This window comes from Zootermopsis nevadensis, unplaced genomic scaffold (assembly GCF_977971745.1).
Source record: "Zootermopsis nevadensis isolate Lab colony 2312 unplaced genomic scaffold, Znev_1.0 Znev_ptg000017l, whole genome shotgun sequence".
Taxonomy (NCBI): Eukaryota; Metazoa; Arthropoda; class Insecta; order Blattodea; family Termopsidae; genus Zootermopsis; species Zootermopsis nevadensis.
This window is the reverse complement of record NW_028259149.1, coordinates 3,476,796-3,495,622: the sequence shown is the minus strand read 5'-3', so window position 1 is coordinate 3,495,622 and position 18,827 is coordinate 3,476,796. Positions and strand designations below refer to the sequence as shown.

The following is an 18,827-nucleotide window of genomic DNA, read 5'->3' as shown; positions in this document are numbered from 1 at the left end:
CATCTATCAAACTGTTATCAGATTTGTATGTATGTACCTTCGGAAATCAAGGATAAATGAAGAGTTAGAGAGAAAATGTATGTGACTCTGATCAAGTCTCAGACTATGTCCAGATATAAAGCGAAACAGCATAGCCCTTGTTTATGAATCTGCTCAAATCTGTCTTTATTATGCTTCCAATTTCTAAATACAATTTTGTGTTTAATCTTTGCTGTATTACAGGTGTACTCTATACTTATTTATTTATTATTAACTGCAAATGCGTTTTTACCCAGTGGCAGTGGTGCTACAATAAGACACAACAAAACAATTATTATCATTGAGTGTTCTGTCTGACGACAGGTCCATTGCTCTGCCCAAAAAGAGTTCGCCAGTTTTCCCTATTCTCAGCTTCTCATTTTAACTCCTGGAACTTCATCTTCTTCCTTGTTTCAGATCGTCGGTTAGGTGCATCAGTCTTCTTCCCAGTCCTCGCTTTCCTTCAACCTGGCCTTCGATGATATCACTCAGTAATCCATTCCTTCTCATAATATGTCCCAGCCAGTTAGCTTTCCTTCATGTAATCGCCTGCAGAATGTTTCTTTGAACAAAACAATAAGACACAAAAAACATAAGACACAACAAAACAATAAGACACAAAAACATAAGACACAACAAAACAATAAGACACAACAAAACAATAAGACACAAAAAACATAAGACACAACAAAACAATAAGACACAAAAAACATAAGACACAACAAAACAATGAGACAACTTGAAGAGAACTCAAAATAGCTTTATTTACACATTCATCTGTTATATGAAACACATAGATCACTGCCTCAGAAGTGTGAAGTATTATGTTTCTTATAAAAAGGTTATAAGTTAAAAAAAAAATTGAAGTATAGTGTATAAAATATTTTATATAATTTTACTCACATTGTGGTACTGAACATGAATCAACAAACACTTATAAAGCTTAAATATACCCAAGAATTTTACACTGGCCTCATGAATTTGATGCATCAGTGAATCCATTTTATTGTCAGCCATTATCAATTCATTGTTCTTTTTCATAACTGTATCTGTTGTACTGTCTGACTGCAGGGCCCCCCTGGTTCCCCAGGTGTGTCTCTGATGGGTCAGAAGGGTGAGCCGGGTGCTCCCGGATCAGGAATTGGTAGAGGCATTTTTGGCGACCCTTTAATGACTGCCCCTCCTTCAGGTTTCACTCGACCAGGTGAGGATACCCGTCGTGACAAATATGTATGAAATATTAACTTCGGATCTTTTCCCCACTGATGAACATTTTTGTTAACGGAGATTAATTTCAAGATTTCCATGATTCCAACTACAGTCACATTAGTAAATTTAAATTTCCATTGCTGTGTTTAAGACATCAAAATGTATTTATTTAAATTTATTGGTCTCCTACATCAAGAAAAAATTTAAATGGAATTGCAAAGGGTTAATTTCATTCACAGTTCTGCCAGAAACCTGTTATGAAGCAATCACTAACATTACATTAAATTTATAAAATGAACACATGGCAAATTTATGCATTCTTTGCATAGTAAGTGCATACAGGTTAGGCACATTGGGGAGGTCATATCTATTTGTGTTAATCTGCATATTGCAGCCCTGAACCTATTTGCCATAGTTCAAAGAAATTTGGTCTGTTTCGGTCAGTTCAAATTTAATTTTTCTCAAAAACAGTCTTTTGTACGAGAAATTTGTATCCATGGTTGTGACAGAAAATGTGGATGTAATTAAGGTGTACAACTTTATTTCAAACATTTTTTGACGTGGTGAATATTTAATAAAATACGAAAAAACAAACAAAAAAAACAATACTTTATGACAACACTACAGTGTTATTAACTTTACAACACTGATAGTCATTATTAAGATCAGGGTCGAATGTCGTAAATGTCTTTCATTGTGTATTCAGGTTTTAAGTACATAATGTGTTTATTAATTCACTTTAATGCTGAAAAGAGGTTTCTGGCTGTATGAGAAAATCAATTTATTTCTAAAATAATAGACTTCTGTCTGCAGTAATGAACTTCAAGGTCAGTAGGATGTTAAAAATATGTTGCTTGAAGGTAAATGCCATTAACATCTTTTGTACCTTGTTACATCACTAACAGACTCTGGTATGTCTTATTATACCTTCATTTGTTTGCTTTTACTGCGGCTTAAGGAAGTGTACGTGGAAGTTTGGAAGAAGTTAAGGCTCTGAGAGAATTGATGCAGCTCAAGGATTTAAAGGAAAACTTAGGTAACATGGGTCAGTTCATGAAGAAATCACTCGTCTAAGATTAACATACAGCATATATACATATACATACAGTATATATATTTAGTCCTTCTTAATGAAAGACTGACCGCCACGGTGTTCTAACGGTTAGAACGCTGGCCTTGTAATCCTGGGGTCTCAGGTTAGATTCCCGGCGGTGCCAGAATTTATAACTTGTGTTGGGCAAGGCCGTGGTCTATTCAACATGGATTTTTCCTCCGGGGGCTTCCCCGGTTTTTCCGTGGCATCCCAACAATTACTCCATTCTCACACAGAAGAAGGCAATAGCAAACCACTTCTGTATCACCTGCCTAAAAAACATATGAGCAGGTCCCAGTCTGAGAAAAGGATGGAAGGATCCTGTTCATAATGTCGCCAACCTCCTGTAAGGAGATGGCGTAATAAAGAAGAAGAATGAAAGACTGACGATGACAGGTTGACTGTAAAACGTGAAACGAGATCAGTCATTACAAGATGTTCCATTTGTTTTTAAGCAAATGCTACAGTTAGGTCAAGGAAAAATATGTAAAGAAGTACTTACACTGGCAAGTTATTGAATCACTTACAATTTATCTTATTGTGAGTGTACATTCAACTTCCTGTTAATAAAGCAAATGAAATTCTTTGGGAAACCTTTTGAGAAATGATCACAAAACTATGAAAATGATGGATCTTAAGGAAACAGGTCAGTGAATAGAAGGTAAATGAACTCGGCTTACAAATGTGTCCATCGAAAAGCTTTGATATTAGTAGCCGTGAACATCGAGACTCTACTAGAAGAATTTTAAATATCTTACTTAATGTTAAAAGCATCACGCAAAGTTGTCTCTGACATATTTTTTCTTAATTATTTTAATATAATATTGAATTTCACTGTAATTTACAGAACACAATTTAATCTGTGATTAAACGTGTCCTAGGTTCGTCTGGAACTTTTGGATCATCTGGGAAATCTTATCCCACGGACAACGGACCGACTAAAATAGTTCCAGGTGCTGTCACTTTTCAGAACGCGGAGGCCATGACCAAAGTAAGTAGACTTTCAGGTCTTCTTGAGGATATATTAAACACGGTATGTCTAGAAGAATGTCTTTCCTGGAACGATTTAGTGATGAGAAGGTGAACATTTACAGTAATGGATTTTTACATCTCTTTCGGATCCTGTTCCTTCGAAATGGATGACCGTGATACAGGTATAAAGAGATAAATTAAGAAAGTTGTTGAAGAATTCCTACTATTATGTATCGTCTTGTTATAGATGTCTTCAGTAAGCCCAGTTGGGACTCTGGCATACATAATTGATGAAGAAGCACTTCTGGTCAGAGTCAACAGTGGTTGGCAGTATATTGCGGTAAGCTATGCTCTTTTGTTTGCACTGTGAACATTGACAGAGTAGGATAAGTCACATCTTCTTCTATGGCTCTCTGGTCCGTGTTCAGTCCATGGCGTCCTCAATTCTCCTCTTCCGTTCGGTCCTCTGTTAGGTCTGTCTGTCCGAGGCTTTGATCGAGGTTTCAAAACATCTTCCTTTTTACGGTGCAAGGTTGTTAGCCTTGCGACCAACCCCCAACCTGGAGGACCAGGGTGCCTGTCTTAGTCTGACCTCTCCCCCTCGACCAATCTGGCTAGGGAGGCCCTACCAGTAGCTATGCTACCGCCAGCATAGCTCTTGGGGTCAAGCCCCCACCACCACGACAAGGTGCAGGTACCATTAAGTGGGAGGGATAAGTCATTTGGATAGAACAAATTCCCAGATGGATTCTGCGGTATAAGCCAGGATGCCAAGACTGAGGCCAGACCTTGAAAAGGATGAAATGAGTTTGTGAGGTCAAAACATGCTCGAGTGCACATTACAAGTAATGAAAACAAGAAAACTATATTGATATAGCCATGTAAAACATTCAGTGACATTCACTGACTCTTTGCTAGTACATGAATAAAGATTAATGGAAGTTTTCTTTCAGTTGGGAGGTCTTCTGCCAATCACAACACAGCCTCCACCAACAACAACGCCGCAGTCTGTTAAACCTCCATTTGAAGCTTCCAATTTAATCAACACTAAACCTGTCCCAGTAGAAGGGCCCAGTGTAAGTAAAAATCTTATTCTTGACCTTCCATGAAATGAACTAAGATTAAAGGCTCGTGATAAATTATTGTTTTGAAATTAAGATAAATTAATTCAATCCATATCATTGCACCCATTTTCTTGAATGTTTGTTATATGTGAATAAAGTATGCAAGCCTCATTACATTTTTTAACAAAGAATTAAATCGTATTCTAATTCTGAAATGTCTTATTTATTCTTTAATTACATATCATCAGAAAATGAAATAAATAATTACCAGATGTATTAAATTTTTCATGCATTTCAAAGTGGTATCCAAGAATGGTATGTATATAATGAAATTATATTAATCGGTTACGATTAAAGAACATGAATAGGTTAGTAACCAGTTGTACAACATTCTTCTTCTTTAGCACTACGGCCCTTTCAGTGTTATATTGAGAGGGAATTATGATTTTCAACACAAAGATGACAAATGTTTGGTGAAGAATGACCATAATTTAGATTATAAATATATTACTAGTGTGATTGTATAGTTTGTTTTCTGAAATATAATGCAGTTAGGTTTGTAACGTCCCCGGGGGTATGGTATCTTATAACCTATCCTGGCCATTGCAAACCTTTGGCAAATGTGAAATCTATTTACAAGGCGAGAGCATCTGTAAGGTGAATTCCGTTATTCCTAATGGTGGGGCGATCATTAGAGTGATGGTTTGCAGAGGGAATCTGCCATGGTGGTGGCCTGGTACCATTTCCCAAAAATGTTAATGTCTGTCATAAATGAAGATTTACATGGTACTACATACAGATCCGAACAGCAATGAAACCAGGACCCTCTTAATGGGAATCCAATGTCTTATGCTTTCCACATATTCCAGCGACCCATTTTCAAAGGATTGCACCAGTTTAAATTTTCTTAACATGAATAATGATGAGTCCTGGTGAACATGCTGATTTACCGTTATATTCCACGCCTACTGACATGATCTTACGCAACTACGTGACCTTTCAGCTGAGAATGGCTGCCTTGAATGAGCCATGTACAGGAGACATGACAGGTGTAAGGGGAGCAGACTATTCGTGCTATCGAGAGTCTCGACGGGCGGGTCTACGTGGAACATTCAGAGCTTTCCTGTCCTCCAGAGTACAGAACCTGGATTCCATAGTGCGTTTCTCTGACCGAGACCTGCCAGTTGTCAACACCAAGGTAATGTTGAACTGAGGATGTACTCTACCCCTTACCTGGTAAGGTGAGATGAATTTGTGCCAGATTAAATCTTTTCAGGATCTTGAGTCACTTCTACCGTTGAATATTTTCTCTGCCATTAAAATTTGTACGTATATCATCACAAGTCCATCTGCAGCCATATTATTATCTGAAGTTTTTAACCAAATCCCACAAATGGATGTGATCCTGAACCATTTTCTGTCTTCAATAATGATTTGAACAAGGAAGAAAATATTTTGTTATGAGAAAATTAAATACTGAATATTTCTGTATGTTATATCTGACATGCCCCGTAACGAGAATCCTGTATTATTTTTATTTTACATTTTCAGGGTGAAGTCTTGTTCAATTCATGGAAGGACTTGTTCAGTGGTGATGGAGGTTACTTCTCTCAGCAGGCAAGAATATACAGTTTCAGTGGGAAAAATATACTTACCGACTTTGCATGGTAAGAGAAAGGAAGTAGAATTATTTACATTATTCTTAAGTCTATCCAAATATGGTGAGGACCTATGCCCAACCCCCAAGCTGGAGTACCAGCCTTTGACGGATGTCCACCGCCACTTATACCTCGTATTTCCTTCAGTTTCTCCAACCATAAATTTGTTATACATTTCTCGGTTCTCCCATGTGCACTACATGTTCCTTGATTTGATCATATGAAAATCTGGTGGAAAGCACAAATAAAATGTCCTCTACCTGATATTGTGAAGGTGATTACAAGAGCTACATGAGAAACCTATGCATGGGTAGGGTGTAATTTTAAAATGGACAAAGAAATATGATATGATTTTCTCAAGACAGGGTCTAATAGCAGTCTTTTGTGAACACGATAATGACTCTTTTTGTATCTTACAAGCCAATAATTAGTTACTTGACTGATCGACAACCTTTCAAGGAAGTCCCCGCATCATTCTAGACCAGTGGTCCCCAACCTTTTTGTGCCTACGGGCACATTTGAGAGTTCATGAGATCTTGGCAGGCACCAACCAATTAACAAAGCCAAATTTTCTTTTCTCTGGACAAATAAGATATGGACACCAAATAATACGCAAAACAACATGACATTTAATGATACAAGAAACCATGCAATCAAAAATACGTATTTTTGTAAGAACAATTATTATTACTCAAGTGGGAAGTTAGTGTGATGTTTGGCGCTGCATTTCATCGGCCAATTTTTCAAATTTGGGAGTGTAGGATGATGTTACTGCTCGCAAACAATCATCAAGATGGACATCTGTAAGTCGAGATCTGCGCTTTGATTTTATGATGTTCGTGGTTGAATGGCCTTCATTATTCAGTACAACCTCTTTCCGTAACATAGCGGGCACCCAAAAAAAAAGCCTTGGCGCCCGCGGGCACTGCGTTGGGGACCACTGTTCTAAACCATTTGGATGCGCAGAATTCATTTCAGTTGACGTTTTGTTTCTAGGCCACAGAAGATAGTGTGGCATGGTTCTCACCTGCTGGGTGAGAGGGCTATGGATACGTACTGCGATGCGTGGCATTCTGCTAGCACAGATAAAGTAGGCCTTGCCTCTTCATTGCTCAAGAATAAACTTTTGGATCAAGAGCGATTCTCCTGCAACAATAGGTTTGCAGTCCTATGCATTGAAGCCACAAGTCAGTTCTCACGGAGGCGACGGCGTAGGAATGCCGACGAAGACGGAGAGCTTTCAGAAGCGGACTACCAGGCAAAGTTGGAAAATCTCATGACTGATAATGAAGGAAAGTGAATGCACGACTTCCTCCTTTCTTCTCTTTCCATTTCAACATTCTTCTCAAAATGGGCAAAAAATAAACTCCGTGCTATATGTAAGTACCGTAACTCTATTTCGTATGTACTTAAAATGCATCTCAGTGTAACGGAATCGTCTATGATGTTGCGACAGTGGACGATTTATTTAAGTCTGTAATGTAATAAATTAAAAGTTGTACCGATACGAACAAGCCTACCAATAATGAATTGAGATGCCAATTTCATTTCGTTCCTCTCATGCTGTATTGTAACGAATTCTGATTTTGGTAATCTTGTCCCATTGCACAAGTGCATTATCATAACCAAGACTGGCAGAAATTAAGCTATTTGTGTCTCACGATTGATTGGTAAAGAAATAGATCCTATGACTCATTATGAAGGCCTAATTAGAGATGTACTAGTGGTTATGGCATATTAATTTGAAGTTATTGAATGGAAATGTGTAAATTACCGTTGTTACCCCGAAATCCTCTCCAAATAAAAATTAGTTTTTTTGTACTTTATATTCAAACTACAAGAGTGTACGTGCAAAGGCATGAAAGTAATTCTGTTTTGAACAGAACTAAATCAAGTACCGAAGTATTCGATGAGAAGTAATCACATGATGGCAGTTTATGTCGGTCACGATCATCATTCGATGAGGGATGACTACGTATATAGCACGAAAGAATTCGAGCCAAACTGACATTGCGTATAAATAAGTCTGGTGGTAATGGTCATACTCATTGGTGTCATGTGTATACTAAATGATGCACGTTGTAATACCCTATTCAATAATCCGGCCGATTGCACATGTCACGACATATTTGAGAAATAAGCATACGTTGTTGGCATTAACCGAACCTATTTAAAAAGTAACTGGTTATCAATATCAGAAAAAAGATCAACATTTTTGAATGAATGCAGTAAAATATTAAATATTAATCCATTTCATATATATATGAACGATGTATTATGAATGTGAAAATTACGTGGGTTTACCCATGATATTTGTATGTATGTAATTAACTTGTAAGAATCTTCTAGGTCACTATAGATATTTATTACCATGACTGCTTCTTGTATGGAAATATGTTACCACTTCTTCGTGACGATATGCTGGTGGTTCAGACAAGAACTCCTTTGGAAAAGACAAAGTCTGAACTGAATTAAGGAAAGAAAATTACAGAGAAGGGCTCTATATCACAAATAGGGCAGTTTTACTTTAAACGGTGCGGTGTGTGGTTGAATTTGTATGTTTGGTGTATTTATTTGTGATATACGTATTTGCACAGATTTACAAAACATAGTTCTGATCCACATTTGTGTTCTTTTTATAGTGTATATTTTATTTATGACTTAAAAGAAATGATATCATTCTGTAGTAAATGTGTGTATTATATGCTGAGCCATCTATGTACGTATATAATGTAAATGTACTCTAATTTAATTTATAATATTTACTGAATGTGTTCAGCATATTAATAGGAAAGAAATTGTAAGAGGAAAATGCAGTATGAGGGTGAATGCTTTTATGTTTGTTCTTTTAAAATAAAATCACAAATTATTGTCTGTTCAATACAGTGCAGTGTCTTGTTTATGGACAATTTCCCATCATGAAATAATTGTGCACTACCACTTTGTTTTATGAAGTTTTCAATTTATAAATTTAGAAACTAACACCTCTTTTAATTGCAAGCATTTTGATTCCATCTCATTTACTTTGGTTTAAAAATATTCTATTTTTTTGTTATTTTTCTTTTATGGTATGGGAATATGATATTACAAGGCTGCTGGTTAGACTTTGTGAGATTTCAGGTTCACACAGTGGTGAGTACAAAGATGGCAGTCTTCTAGGATGTTACACCATGCAGTCTGATAGAAGTTAATCAATATTTCAGAGATGCATACTTTCCCCATCATCAGGATGCCACACTGTCTTCAGTTATGTATGTTTAAGTAATTGCAAGAATGAATGACAGCATCATTGATCACTGATTGCTGTCTCACTGCTAGAACATTTGAGATATGGATTTGAACCCCACCTGAGGCTTATGTATGTGTCCACATTTTTCTGTCTAAGGACTTGTACTAAATGTCTAATGGGTAATTCTGAACTGGATCAAGCCAGAAGGCTTAATCAATAAAAGCTAAGGAGTAATAATATTAGTGTCCATGACCACTATATTATCATAGAAACTCTGGTAGTCATGGCAACACCACAGCATTATTTTATGGTAAAGACACAGGTAAATTGTAGCAATTTTTTAGGAAGTTACTTGCCTGCGAGTTGCCTAAAGAAACTGAGAAAAATGATGTGTTACAAGTCGCAAATACTGAGCAAGACATGAGCAGATATATAAATATGGTATGTCCATGCATAATAGTGAAAGGGATGTTAAATGGTGGTGTAAAAGTGGACTGTCTCTTGCCTTCAACATGGTTCTAGTCGCCTACGAATTGTCCTAGCGACTCACGGTATTGAAAAGAGTTACATAACCTAAGAAATATGCATGCAGCCTTATGCTGCAAACATAGCAGGGGATAACAACAAAGTAGTTTATGTGAACACATAATCTCCAATTTTTATGTTTCATTCCGTCCTACATACGTTTCAGTATGCTGGTCGATACACAATATAAATAACAACATAGTGCCATTATCAAGTGTTTATTGTTATAGGCATTCAAGAATGAAAAGGAACAAACTGAACACAGAAAACAACATCACTGCAAGCCGAACATTTATGATTGGATCTAAATACTTGTTTCATCGCAAAATACTGACCTACACACCTGCCTGATAATAGGATATAAATATTATTCCACACAGGTTAGTTTACTCCGAGCCTGACATTCAGTAACAGAATGAATTAGATGGCAGTGGTTGAAGAGCAAATGTCACGTGCTGCTATCTGTGAGGGTTTTCTATATTCGCATACCATCATGGTACACGAACGGTTTAGGTGCCTGTGATTTGAGTCGGCAATGGCGGCTGTGATGAGGGTCGTGTGTTTTGTGTGGTGATATGTGCTTATCATTTTTGGATTATTCGATATGAATATCTCAATTCGGTGAGATTGGGATACATCGTACATTGAAATTGTTTTACATGAAGCATGAACTGTCAAGTGGATAAGACTTCTAGTAACTCGTCTTCGAAAACTAAGGATGGTGAGCTTTCGTGATTTTGCAACTTCAAAATAATGTAGTCTTATGACGTGATTGAGTAATTTGACGTTTCAGTATGCATGTAACCTGTGTATTGACAACTTCTCAGAGTTATGTACTTTTCATGGGAGTTAGAATTACTATTTATATAAAAACGTTAAATGTGAAGTCCTAAGTAGGCTAAATCTTATATGGTTTCTTAAAAGTAGCTCAACCGACCAAAACTAACCTGACACAGCCTGAGACATTGAAAGTAAATTATCAGAAACACTTCGAAAATCATACGTGATATTCATTTGCATTTCGGTTTGTTGGACTACGTTTTAACTGTATTTAAACGTGACGACAAATACTATTTATTCTTTTTAGGGATTGCTTTCGTTCTGCCAAGACAGTGCCCGATATAGAATACAGGTATCCATGTTTTTGTAACATTAATTAGACGTTTCTAGTTGTGTTGAGGAAATATAGGACAGTAATGAAACAATGTATTACAAATGTAAGTTATGAATGTGTTGTGTTTGAACAGGCAAAATATGCTGTTCCAGAATAAAACTGCATGAGTATGCGAGTAGACATATTCGGCACATTTTATTTCTTTTTGGCGGTAACTGTTAAGAATCGAGCGGGAATTGCTTTGTCTTCCAAAATGAGGCGATCTGAACATCGATTACATCACCATCTTCTGAGCATCGTTTTGGAAGTTTTTCTTGGTTTATTAATTACGAGAATAATACGACAAGAATATAAATAATTTCACAATTTTATAGAAATGCATTACAAAAGATTAGGTGTTACAGGCGATCTTTTGAACGCGGTAATGAACCTTTTAGGTTCCCATAAATTGAGGGAAATTTCTTGACCAGCTTCTCAAGAAAGACAGTGCTGCAAGGGGTTAGTTAATTAAGTTGTATGGAGGCTAATTTCCTTTGAAGAGGTTCGCTGTTGATGAGCAGGCTTCATTATTGTCTAGGGTAACGTACAGTCAGACTGTTATAATATTTGAGTTTAGACCATTTATCAGATATATTCAATATTTACGCTTGAATATGGCTCCCAGTGTCTGTTTGCTTTTCTCGCGTATATGTTCCATATGATAAGAGTATTTAAATGTGGTGAGATAGTGGCATTTGGGAAACTAGATTACAGTATTTCAGGCGTGGTTATTATTCAAATATCAATTTTATAAATGGTATATAGTGAACGCCATGCGTTTATTGATTCAGTAACACAGTTTACGGGACCCAGATTCATTGTAATTTACCAGCAAAACAAAACAAGTTAGGAAATGTGTACAAAGCGTAACAATTCTGGAGCATCCCCGGAATGGCACCAATGGCTGCATAATTGTCCAGGGGTCAGTGGCATTTGATTGGGCGGGGTGTCTGGTGCCTGATTGACGGGGTGATGACGTCATAACATAAGATTCCCACACGTGGTCACACGCGTCTGGCTGGGTATTCTTCACGTGGGGATAACCTCCCCAAGTGACCTTCACGCATCACACGTGTAGTTCTGTATGTGAAGTGCCTGTTATTGTTTCATTTTAACCAAAATTTGAATGTGTCGATCGGTTTTAGCAAAACTCTGTTCTAGCTTTGAAAGCGCTTGAAGATGAGTTATTTACGTCTGTTAGGTCCTAAGGCTTTTCTGTTGATCGTGACTTGCGCCTTGGGACATGGCCTTTGACCCTGTTCGCATCACACTTTTAGCATGAATCGACATTGAGATGGCAGTGAAACTAAAGATAATAATGGCCGACACTGGGGTCCTATGGCGGGATACCTTCCACTGCCAGTACCAGGTTACCTTACCCTTAAACCACCAGGTCTGTTCAGAAGATTGTGATGACGTAGTATTTTTTTTATCCCACTCTGTGCCAGGATAATCTAAATCAGTGGTATTCAACCTTTGTTCGTGTACCCCCCAGATATAATTTATCTTCAACTTTGTACCCCCAAAGTTGTTGGTGTATAATTCAAGTTACACATAGTATATAATCTATATATAAAATTAATTAAATAAATTACATTACTGATTATTCAGTGTTTATCTTTTTTTTTAAATTTCACGTACCCCCGGGGGTACGCGTACCCCAGGTTGAAAACCACTGGTCTAAATTACTCACCTTTTAAAATCACTCGTTACGAAAATGATAAATTGCAAGAAACTTAGTGAAATGCCTTAAAGTTTTCATAAGTTATAATTCAGAATTTTTATTTATTATAACTAGTGACTGGAATTACTTGTCTCTTTCACGGTGATGGCTAGGTTTACGAAATTTTGTTCAGAGACTATGAACATTTTAAGTCATGATATTTTTGTCCAATTAAAATGGCGTGGTCTCTGTTTATGCTCTGTTTCATGCGTAATACTGCCAGTACTTAATTCTGAATATTTGGTTGTTTCGCCGTGTCCAAAAAGAATGTTTTTCCAAGCAAAGTGGTATCGAACACAGATATTCGTCAGCGTCTGCAAAGTGTAAAAATTAGTGGTTATGACATTTTTGGAACCTCATAATCTGATAGACCTGAGCTCACTTTTTATGATGACTGAGTGACTATTGGACGACTGGAGTTTGTTCCGGCTTTGACTGGGCAGAAATGTTTCATTATGCCACCACGTCCAGACTGGTTCTTCGGTAACAACACGTAATTTTACCGCCTGTATCCTAGCAACCAGCTGTTATGTAGACAGAGAATTTCGTTTGTAATTTTTTCCGCTGAATTATTGCTCCAAGTCGTTCGGATTTTGATGTAGTAAATAAAAATAATTAGTTACTGTCTTTTGTGCACCCGATGATTGAAGTGCCACTAACTAGTGCATAACTTTTGTGATACTACTAAATCTGCAAGAGAAATGGCGCGGGGTCAAGGCCCCAGACACTTTTGACGTCACGAGCTGTAATCTCAACGGGGCTTTCCGGCGAACGCTCCAGAATCGTTACGCCGTGCTTACATTTCCTAACTTGTTTTTGGAGCGTGACTGAATTAATTGCATTATATTTATCAGCAGTGGGCATATCTTGGAAAGCATTTGATCAATAAATGAATTAGGATGACGATCACGTAGGCAGCGACTGAGATTAGATAAGAGTTTTGAGTATTGTCAGTTGCTGAGAAATCAAATTCGTAATCTTTCTTGTTGTCTGGTTAGATTCTTTAATAAATCATGAAAGACGCTTGTGATGTGATGCATAGAATGGGTGTGTATTTCTCAAAGTGTCTTCTTATCCCCGCCATTCATTCCATAATTTTCTCAGCAGATAGTCGATTATCACCAATACCCTTATTATTATTTATTTAGTGTCCTGTCTGACGACAGGTCCATATGAACAGGATTCTTCCATCCTTTTCTCGGACTGGGACCTGTTCATATACGTTCTTGGCAGATGATCCAGAAGTGGTTTGCCATTGCCTTCTTCTGTGTGTGAATGGAGTAATTGTTGGGATGCCACGGAGGAAAACTCCGTGTTGCCTAGACCACGGCCTTGCCCAACACAAGTTCCGGGAATCGAACCCGAGACCCCAGGATTACAAGGCCAGCGTTCTAACCGCTAGACCACCGTGGCTCTAATACCCTTATTATCGACGCTTAATTAATTTTTCCGTTATTACACTCTCGTTAAACGTGTGCCCTGCCCATATGCATAATTTGCCAGTGGGCTCTAAATAAGACTAACTCGTAGAGATAATCAGACGCGTAAATTTACACGCTCGTGTGTTACTCAACCAAGTTCTGCAGATGGTAAAAAAATGCCCGTCAACATAATGCATTAGGTTTAAATTCACTCTTTTGTTTTGTTAGTAAGAAGATATGCAAGTAAAAGATTAAATTTTACGTTGAAAAGACAACCTTGCTTTTTTTTTACATTGTCTGCAGTCTAATAGTGATTTTAATAACCAACCAACACGTCTGTGTTATGTATATCATAAAATATGGGCCCATATAGCACATTTTAAAATCATTTTTCGATGTAGGCAGGTATTTAATGAAATATGGGCTTTTTATGCCAGGCAATGATTAATCTGTGGTGTGGTTGTAACTTACGACGCTGGGTTTAAATCTGAATCAAGGAAAAAGTATATTTCTGCCTGCTGTAAATTAATGTCAAGATCAGTGAGGCTACCCCTCTCGACTTTTGCGTTACGTTCAGTACCATAATGAAATGATACTGTAGTAGCAGATACTGTAAATTCTAGCCGTTTGTCGTGTAATTTTGAGACTGGTCGGTTGTTACTTGCCCATACAAGTGTAAGGCAAATAAATACCTGTAGATTAACGAGGAAATGTTGTGTCGTAGGTCATTAGCACAAAGGCACCGTTATTGTGACTTTTTTTTTAACACGAAGCATTATTTATAACACACCAGTTAAGTCTGTTCGTCTCCGAAAGTACTCAAATAAATTGGTCGGCATTTATCTTCAGGAAGGGGGGGGGGGTGTCTGGCATTGAAATTTGTTTGGTGAATTTAATCTCGTTCCCTTTCCTTCCAGCAAGCCTATAAATCGTACTTTATGTGACGATGAAGTCAAGATCTGCATGTTTTTGTTTATTAGGAAGTCGAAGATGGCCGCCTTGTGCCTGACTACACGGCCATTTTCATACTGCTTGCCGTGAGAATTTTAACTGTCACGTATTAGAAATAAATTTCTCTCTGGTAAAAAATAAAATAATCTATATTCTGTGATGTCTGCGATCATTGTTAACCGAACTGGTCCGTCGAGTGGGTAGCATTTCTTCGTATTCCAGAGGCCCAGTGTTCAAATTCTGGCCCGAAAACCGACTGTCCTAATTGAGGTATTCGTCGTTTTCCTCAGTAGCTCCTTAAATTAGGTCAAGATTTTTTTATAGCAGTCTTGTCATGGAGAATGAGATGGGCGGGTCATGTAGCGCGCATGGATGGGACAAGAGGTGTGCACCGGGTACTGGTTGGGAAGCCTGAGGGGAAGAGACCGCTGGGGAGACCTAGACGTAGATGGGAGGATAATCTCAGGCGGGATCTATGGGAGATAGGAGTTGAAGGAGACTGGATTTTGTTGGTCCAGGACAGGGTCCGGTGGAGGGGTTTGATTAATTCGGTGATGAACCTTCGGATTCCGTCAGCCGTCTAGTTGGTTAGTGACTTAGTCTTGTCATGGAGCAGTGTTTCTCAGCCGGTCTTCTAATTTCTTGGGGAGCTGGTCTAAGGGATAAGGGTCGGATAGAACTGGCTTGGGATCGTCGCCATGGCTAGCTTTCGTGTACAATTTTTTTTCCGAAGACAACGATAATATTTCAGGGCAACATGAAGCTCTCACACAACATTAATTTTTTATTAATATCACTGAAATTCAGAGATTAATTATGTATGCTGCTGGATGGGTGTTTCGGCGGCGGGCCTTGTGTGTTGATGCTGTGGTTAGTAAAGTAGATCTACGCCAACGTGTTACCTTTATCCAGCCCTGTCTCTTGTGATTTGCTTGATTAATGAATCTGGCTGTGCAGGGGTAGCGATTACTAACCGTTTCAGCAGAGCAAGGCTAGTATTAACGCAGTTTCTGGTTGCGTAGTCGTTTGGGACGTGTTTTCGTTCTGTGTTTTTCGACGTAACTGCTCGTGCGATAGACACGTGGCATGTTTCGCAACCAAAGTGTTTAGTTCGGAGCAGATTAATTAATTAATATTCATTTTTTAAAAAAAATTGTGATGTAATATGTTACACGAGGGATGACGAACTTTTTTGCTTAGAGGTGCCAGGCTTTACGTACGAATATTCCAGCCATCCAACGTTGCTTCTGGTGGGTGGTGATAGTTACTTCTTTGATGCTGCCGTATGGTAGCCTTGCGAACTTATGAGGTGGGAAAACATAATAATATTCAGTTCTTGGTCTTGAAGTTTTCAGGGATGAAACATCTGCTGTTGATAATATACAACACCTACAAGTGGGTGTTTATGAAATGCACCAGCGTAATATGACCTGTCAGAGTTTACGAGAATGATCGTTTCTGTGTGGAACAGTACAGAGTTCGTTGCAGAATTATCCTTGCAGATCATATTGAAAATTACGAAATTACAGTAAATTAAACGATAAAACATTTTCATGGTGACTGAGCCCGGATTCCTGTAAAACGCACCCACACAAAGGCGACCTTCCGACATCAGACCCCCGCCATAGGCGCCACAAAAGCATTTTTTCACATTTCGTGCTGGAAGAATTGCCACCGTCATGACTTTTTTTTTCCCTCGTCGCATTTATACAGTCAAGCGAAACGGACATTGGCTATTATATTAGGAGTAGAATGTAGGAGTTACAGATTTTATACCCCTGATCCATAGCGTGCGAATGTTCTGTGACTAATTATCAGAGAGAGAGAGAGAGGCTGTGATTCTGTCTCTTCCCCCCTTTGCCCGTCGCCTCCCACATAATTTGTCGTACATCTTCATTTTTTATGAAGTTTGTTCGATAACCCGAACACTGTTTGTATATCACGATACAAAACAGATTAAACGTTACATAGGCCATTGTTATTCGAACGTGACATTACAAATTGAGCGTTGTGATTTGCGTACTAAATGCGCAGTTTTGATGTGTGAAATACAGGCGGGTGGCGGAATGTTTCCAGAACGTACACGTGGAGAGATGAATTAACCTGAATACGGAGAGAGATCTATCTCGTAATATGGAAGGCATGCGTGTGTCTTGAAGCGATTAATTCAACTTCCTGTTTGCGTCATATTACGACTTAGTGTATAACCTAACCCAGTTCCTTCCTTTTACGAAGCAGGACTACCAGCTGCTCATTCGAGAGTATTCCTACTGGAGGCAGATCTAAAAATATAGGCAAGTCTAATTTAATATGTTAACTTGAGAATGCAATTTGTTATGTAAACTTTTCACGGAGCGAAAATTATGTTTATACAACGCAAATTCATTAAATGGCAAGTTGTACCATGTCGTAAATGCCAAACTTCGTCTTTGCACTCGACTTCGGAATGTCGCCACCTTTGTTTGGGATTTTCGACCTTTTGAAATCGTCATTGGTGACGTACTTTTCAATGTGAAATAAATTAATTTTCATTTTAATCAGAAGGGCGTTCTCTTTCTTTCTTAAATTACATTCTGTAGGATTCATCTCTTAAAACTTTTCCTACCAAACTGTCATTCTGACTTTCACGTGGTGTACCCGGTTCATACTAACGAGGTTCTGGGTACCGAGTCCCATCAGTATAGAGAAAATACCATATCAGTTGGCAACCTCACTGCCGAGCTTACTTCTATCTGTCTAGCAATCAATTTAACGGGACTTCCAACTCCTTCGACTCTTTAAAAGCCCAGTGGTAATTATATTTACCACGTATTTTAACATCCAATAACTGTACATTTTGCCCACAAAAAGTCTTTCGTATGATTGCCAGAATAAACAACTATTACCTTCTTAAACAGCGTTAATCACTTGATCGCTGTAATGGTGAAGTGTGGTGTTTTCTTCGCGGTACGGCCTGAATTTGTAAATATTTATTAGCTGAGCTTCGGGCTTTAAAGGGTTAAATATAAACTTACTAATATTAATAGAAGCTTGCAAAAATTACCATTGGCATTTAAGAAAACAACTTGTTGAATTATGTATTAGTATAATTAAATTTTACAATTTTTGTTCGAATCGTTTTAGATATGTAACAAAACAATTTGTGACTCAGTGCGTTATGAGGAATGTAGTGCGATTAGCTACACAGCAATAATTTCTATCTATATTAAAGGAACACGAAGACTAGTGACGTATGCAAAATCGAAGGGAACAAATTTGCGAAATGTTTGCACCCGAATTGTTGAAAATAAGTCACGTGTTTGGCGCTAAATATTCGGACTTATACTTAACGGAGAACATGTACGAAGGACGTGTTTATCCGCGGTTGAGCATTCTGCCTTTGTACATGGGATTTCATATAGTTTATTGACACACGACTGCAGTAATCAGCTCGTGCCTCTGTTATCTGCATCGTCTGAAAATACTGTAAACCATGTCAGAACTGGAAGGAGACTTGGTTTGTGTTCGTCCCTCAACTTCCGGTGGTAGCTGCTGTGGTTGCCTGTGTAGCCAATGATTTGTGTGAGTGGAAGAGCGGATTACGTTCGTAATGTACATTTTCTAGGAAGAGATAAAAAAGTTTCACATAAATGGCGAAAGTTATGCAGTTCTAGTGCCTAAATTAAATTAAAGGAGTACATAGAAGTCTCTGCAACTAGTTGTATATTAACAGATGATTCAATTCAATTCAATTCATTTTATTTACCATGATAATAATAATAATAATAATAATAATCGGGTACATGGAAGTACATACCCCATAAAGTGGTGA

General features: G+C 37.9%; 2 protein-coding genes and 1 long non-coding RNA gene across 23 annotated transcripts in view; 2 read left to right on the top strand and 1 right to left on the bottom strand.

Moving 5' to 3' along the window:
• The window catches only part of Mp (collagen XV/XVIII-type protein multiplexin), a 228,823-nt gene extending 219,928 nt beyond the window's left edge, over positions 1-8,895 (top strand). For 15 of the 21 annotated variants that reach the window (XM_087350117.1, XM_087350121.1, XM_087350119.1 and 12 more), the window contains 9 exons: positions 1,090-1,222; positions 2,186-2,272; positions 3,202-3,311; positions 3,540-3,632; positions 4,246-4,368; positions 4,657-4,671; positions 5,360-5,554; positions 5,908-6,023; positions 7,011-8,895. In XM_087350117.1, the coding sequence (XP_087206243.1) occupies positions 1,090-1,222; positions 2,186-2,272; positions 3,202-3,311; positions 3,540-3,632; positions 4,246-4,368; positions 4,657-4,671; positions 5,360-5,554; positions 5,908-6,023; positions 7,011-7,314 (1,176 nt within the window). In that variant the 3' untranslated portion in view covers positions 7,315-8,895. The remainder of the gene's footprint in view (positions 1-1,089; positions 1,223-2,185; positions 2,273-3,201; positions 3,312-3,539; positions 3,633-4,245; positions 4,369-4,656; positions 4,672-5,359; positions 5,555-5,907; positions 6,024-7,010) is intronic. The other 6 variants (XM_087350131.1, XM_087350115.1, XM_087350133.1 and 3 more) reach the window with 3 other exon arrangements.
• On the bottom strand, positions 138-10,238 carry LOC147873626 (uncharacterized). The gene is made up of 2 exons (XR_015535452.1): positions 10,104-10,238; positions 138-580 (listed from the first exon to the last, which is right to left on the bottom strand). It is a non-coding gene; the product is annotated as an uncharacterized LOC147873626 (long non-coding RNA).
• A 41-nt stretch (positions 10,239-10,279) lies between these two features.
• Positions 10,280-18,827, top strand: part of Eip63E (cyclin dependent kinase Eip63E) — a 173,196-nt gene continuing 164,648 nt past the window's right edge. The window contains exon 1 of the mRNA XM_022072560.2: positions 10,280-10,489. Coding sequence (XP_021928252.1) covers positions 10,435-10,489 — 55 coding nt within the window. The 5' untranslated portion in view covers positions 10,280-10,434. The remainder of the gene's footprint in view (positions 10,490-18,827) is intronic.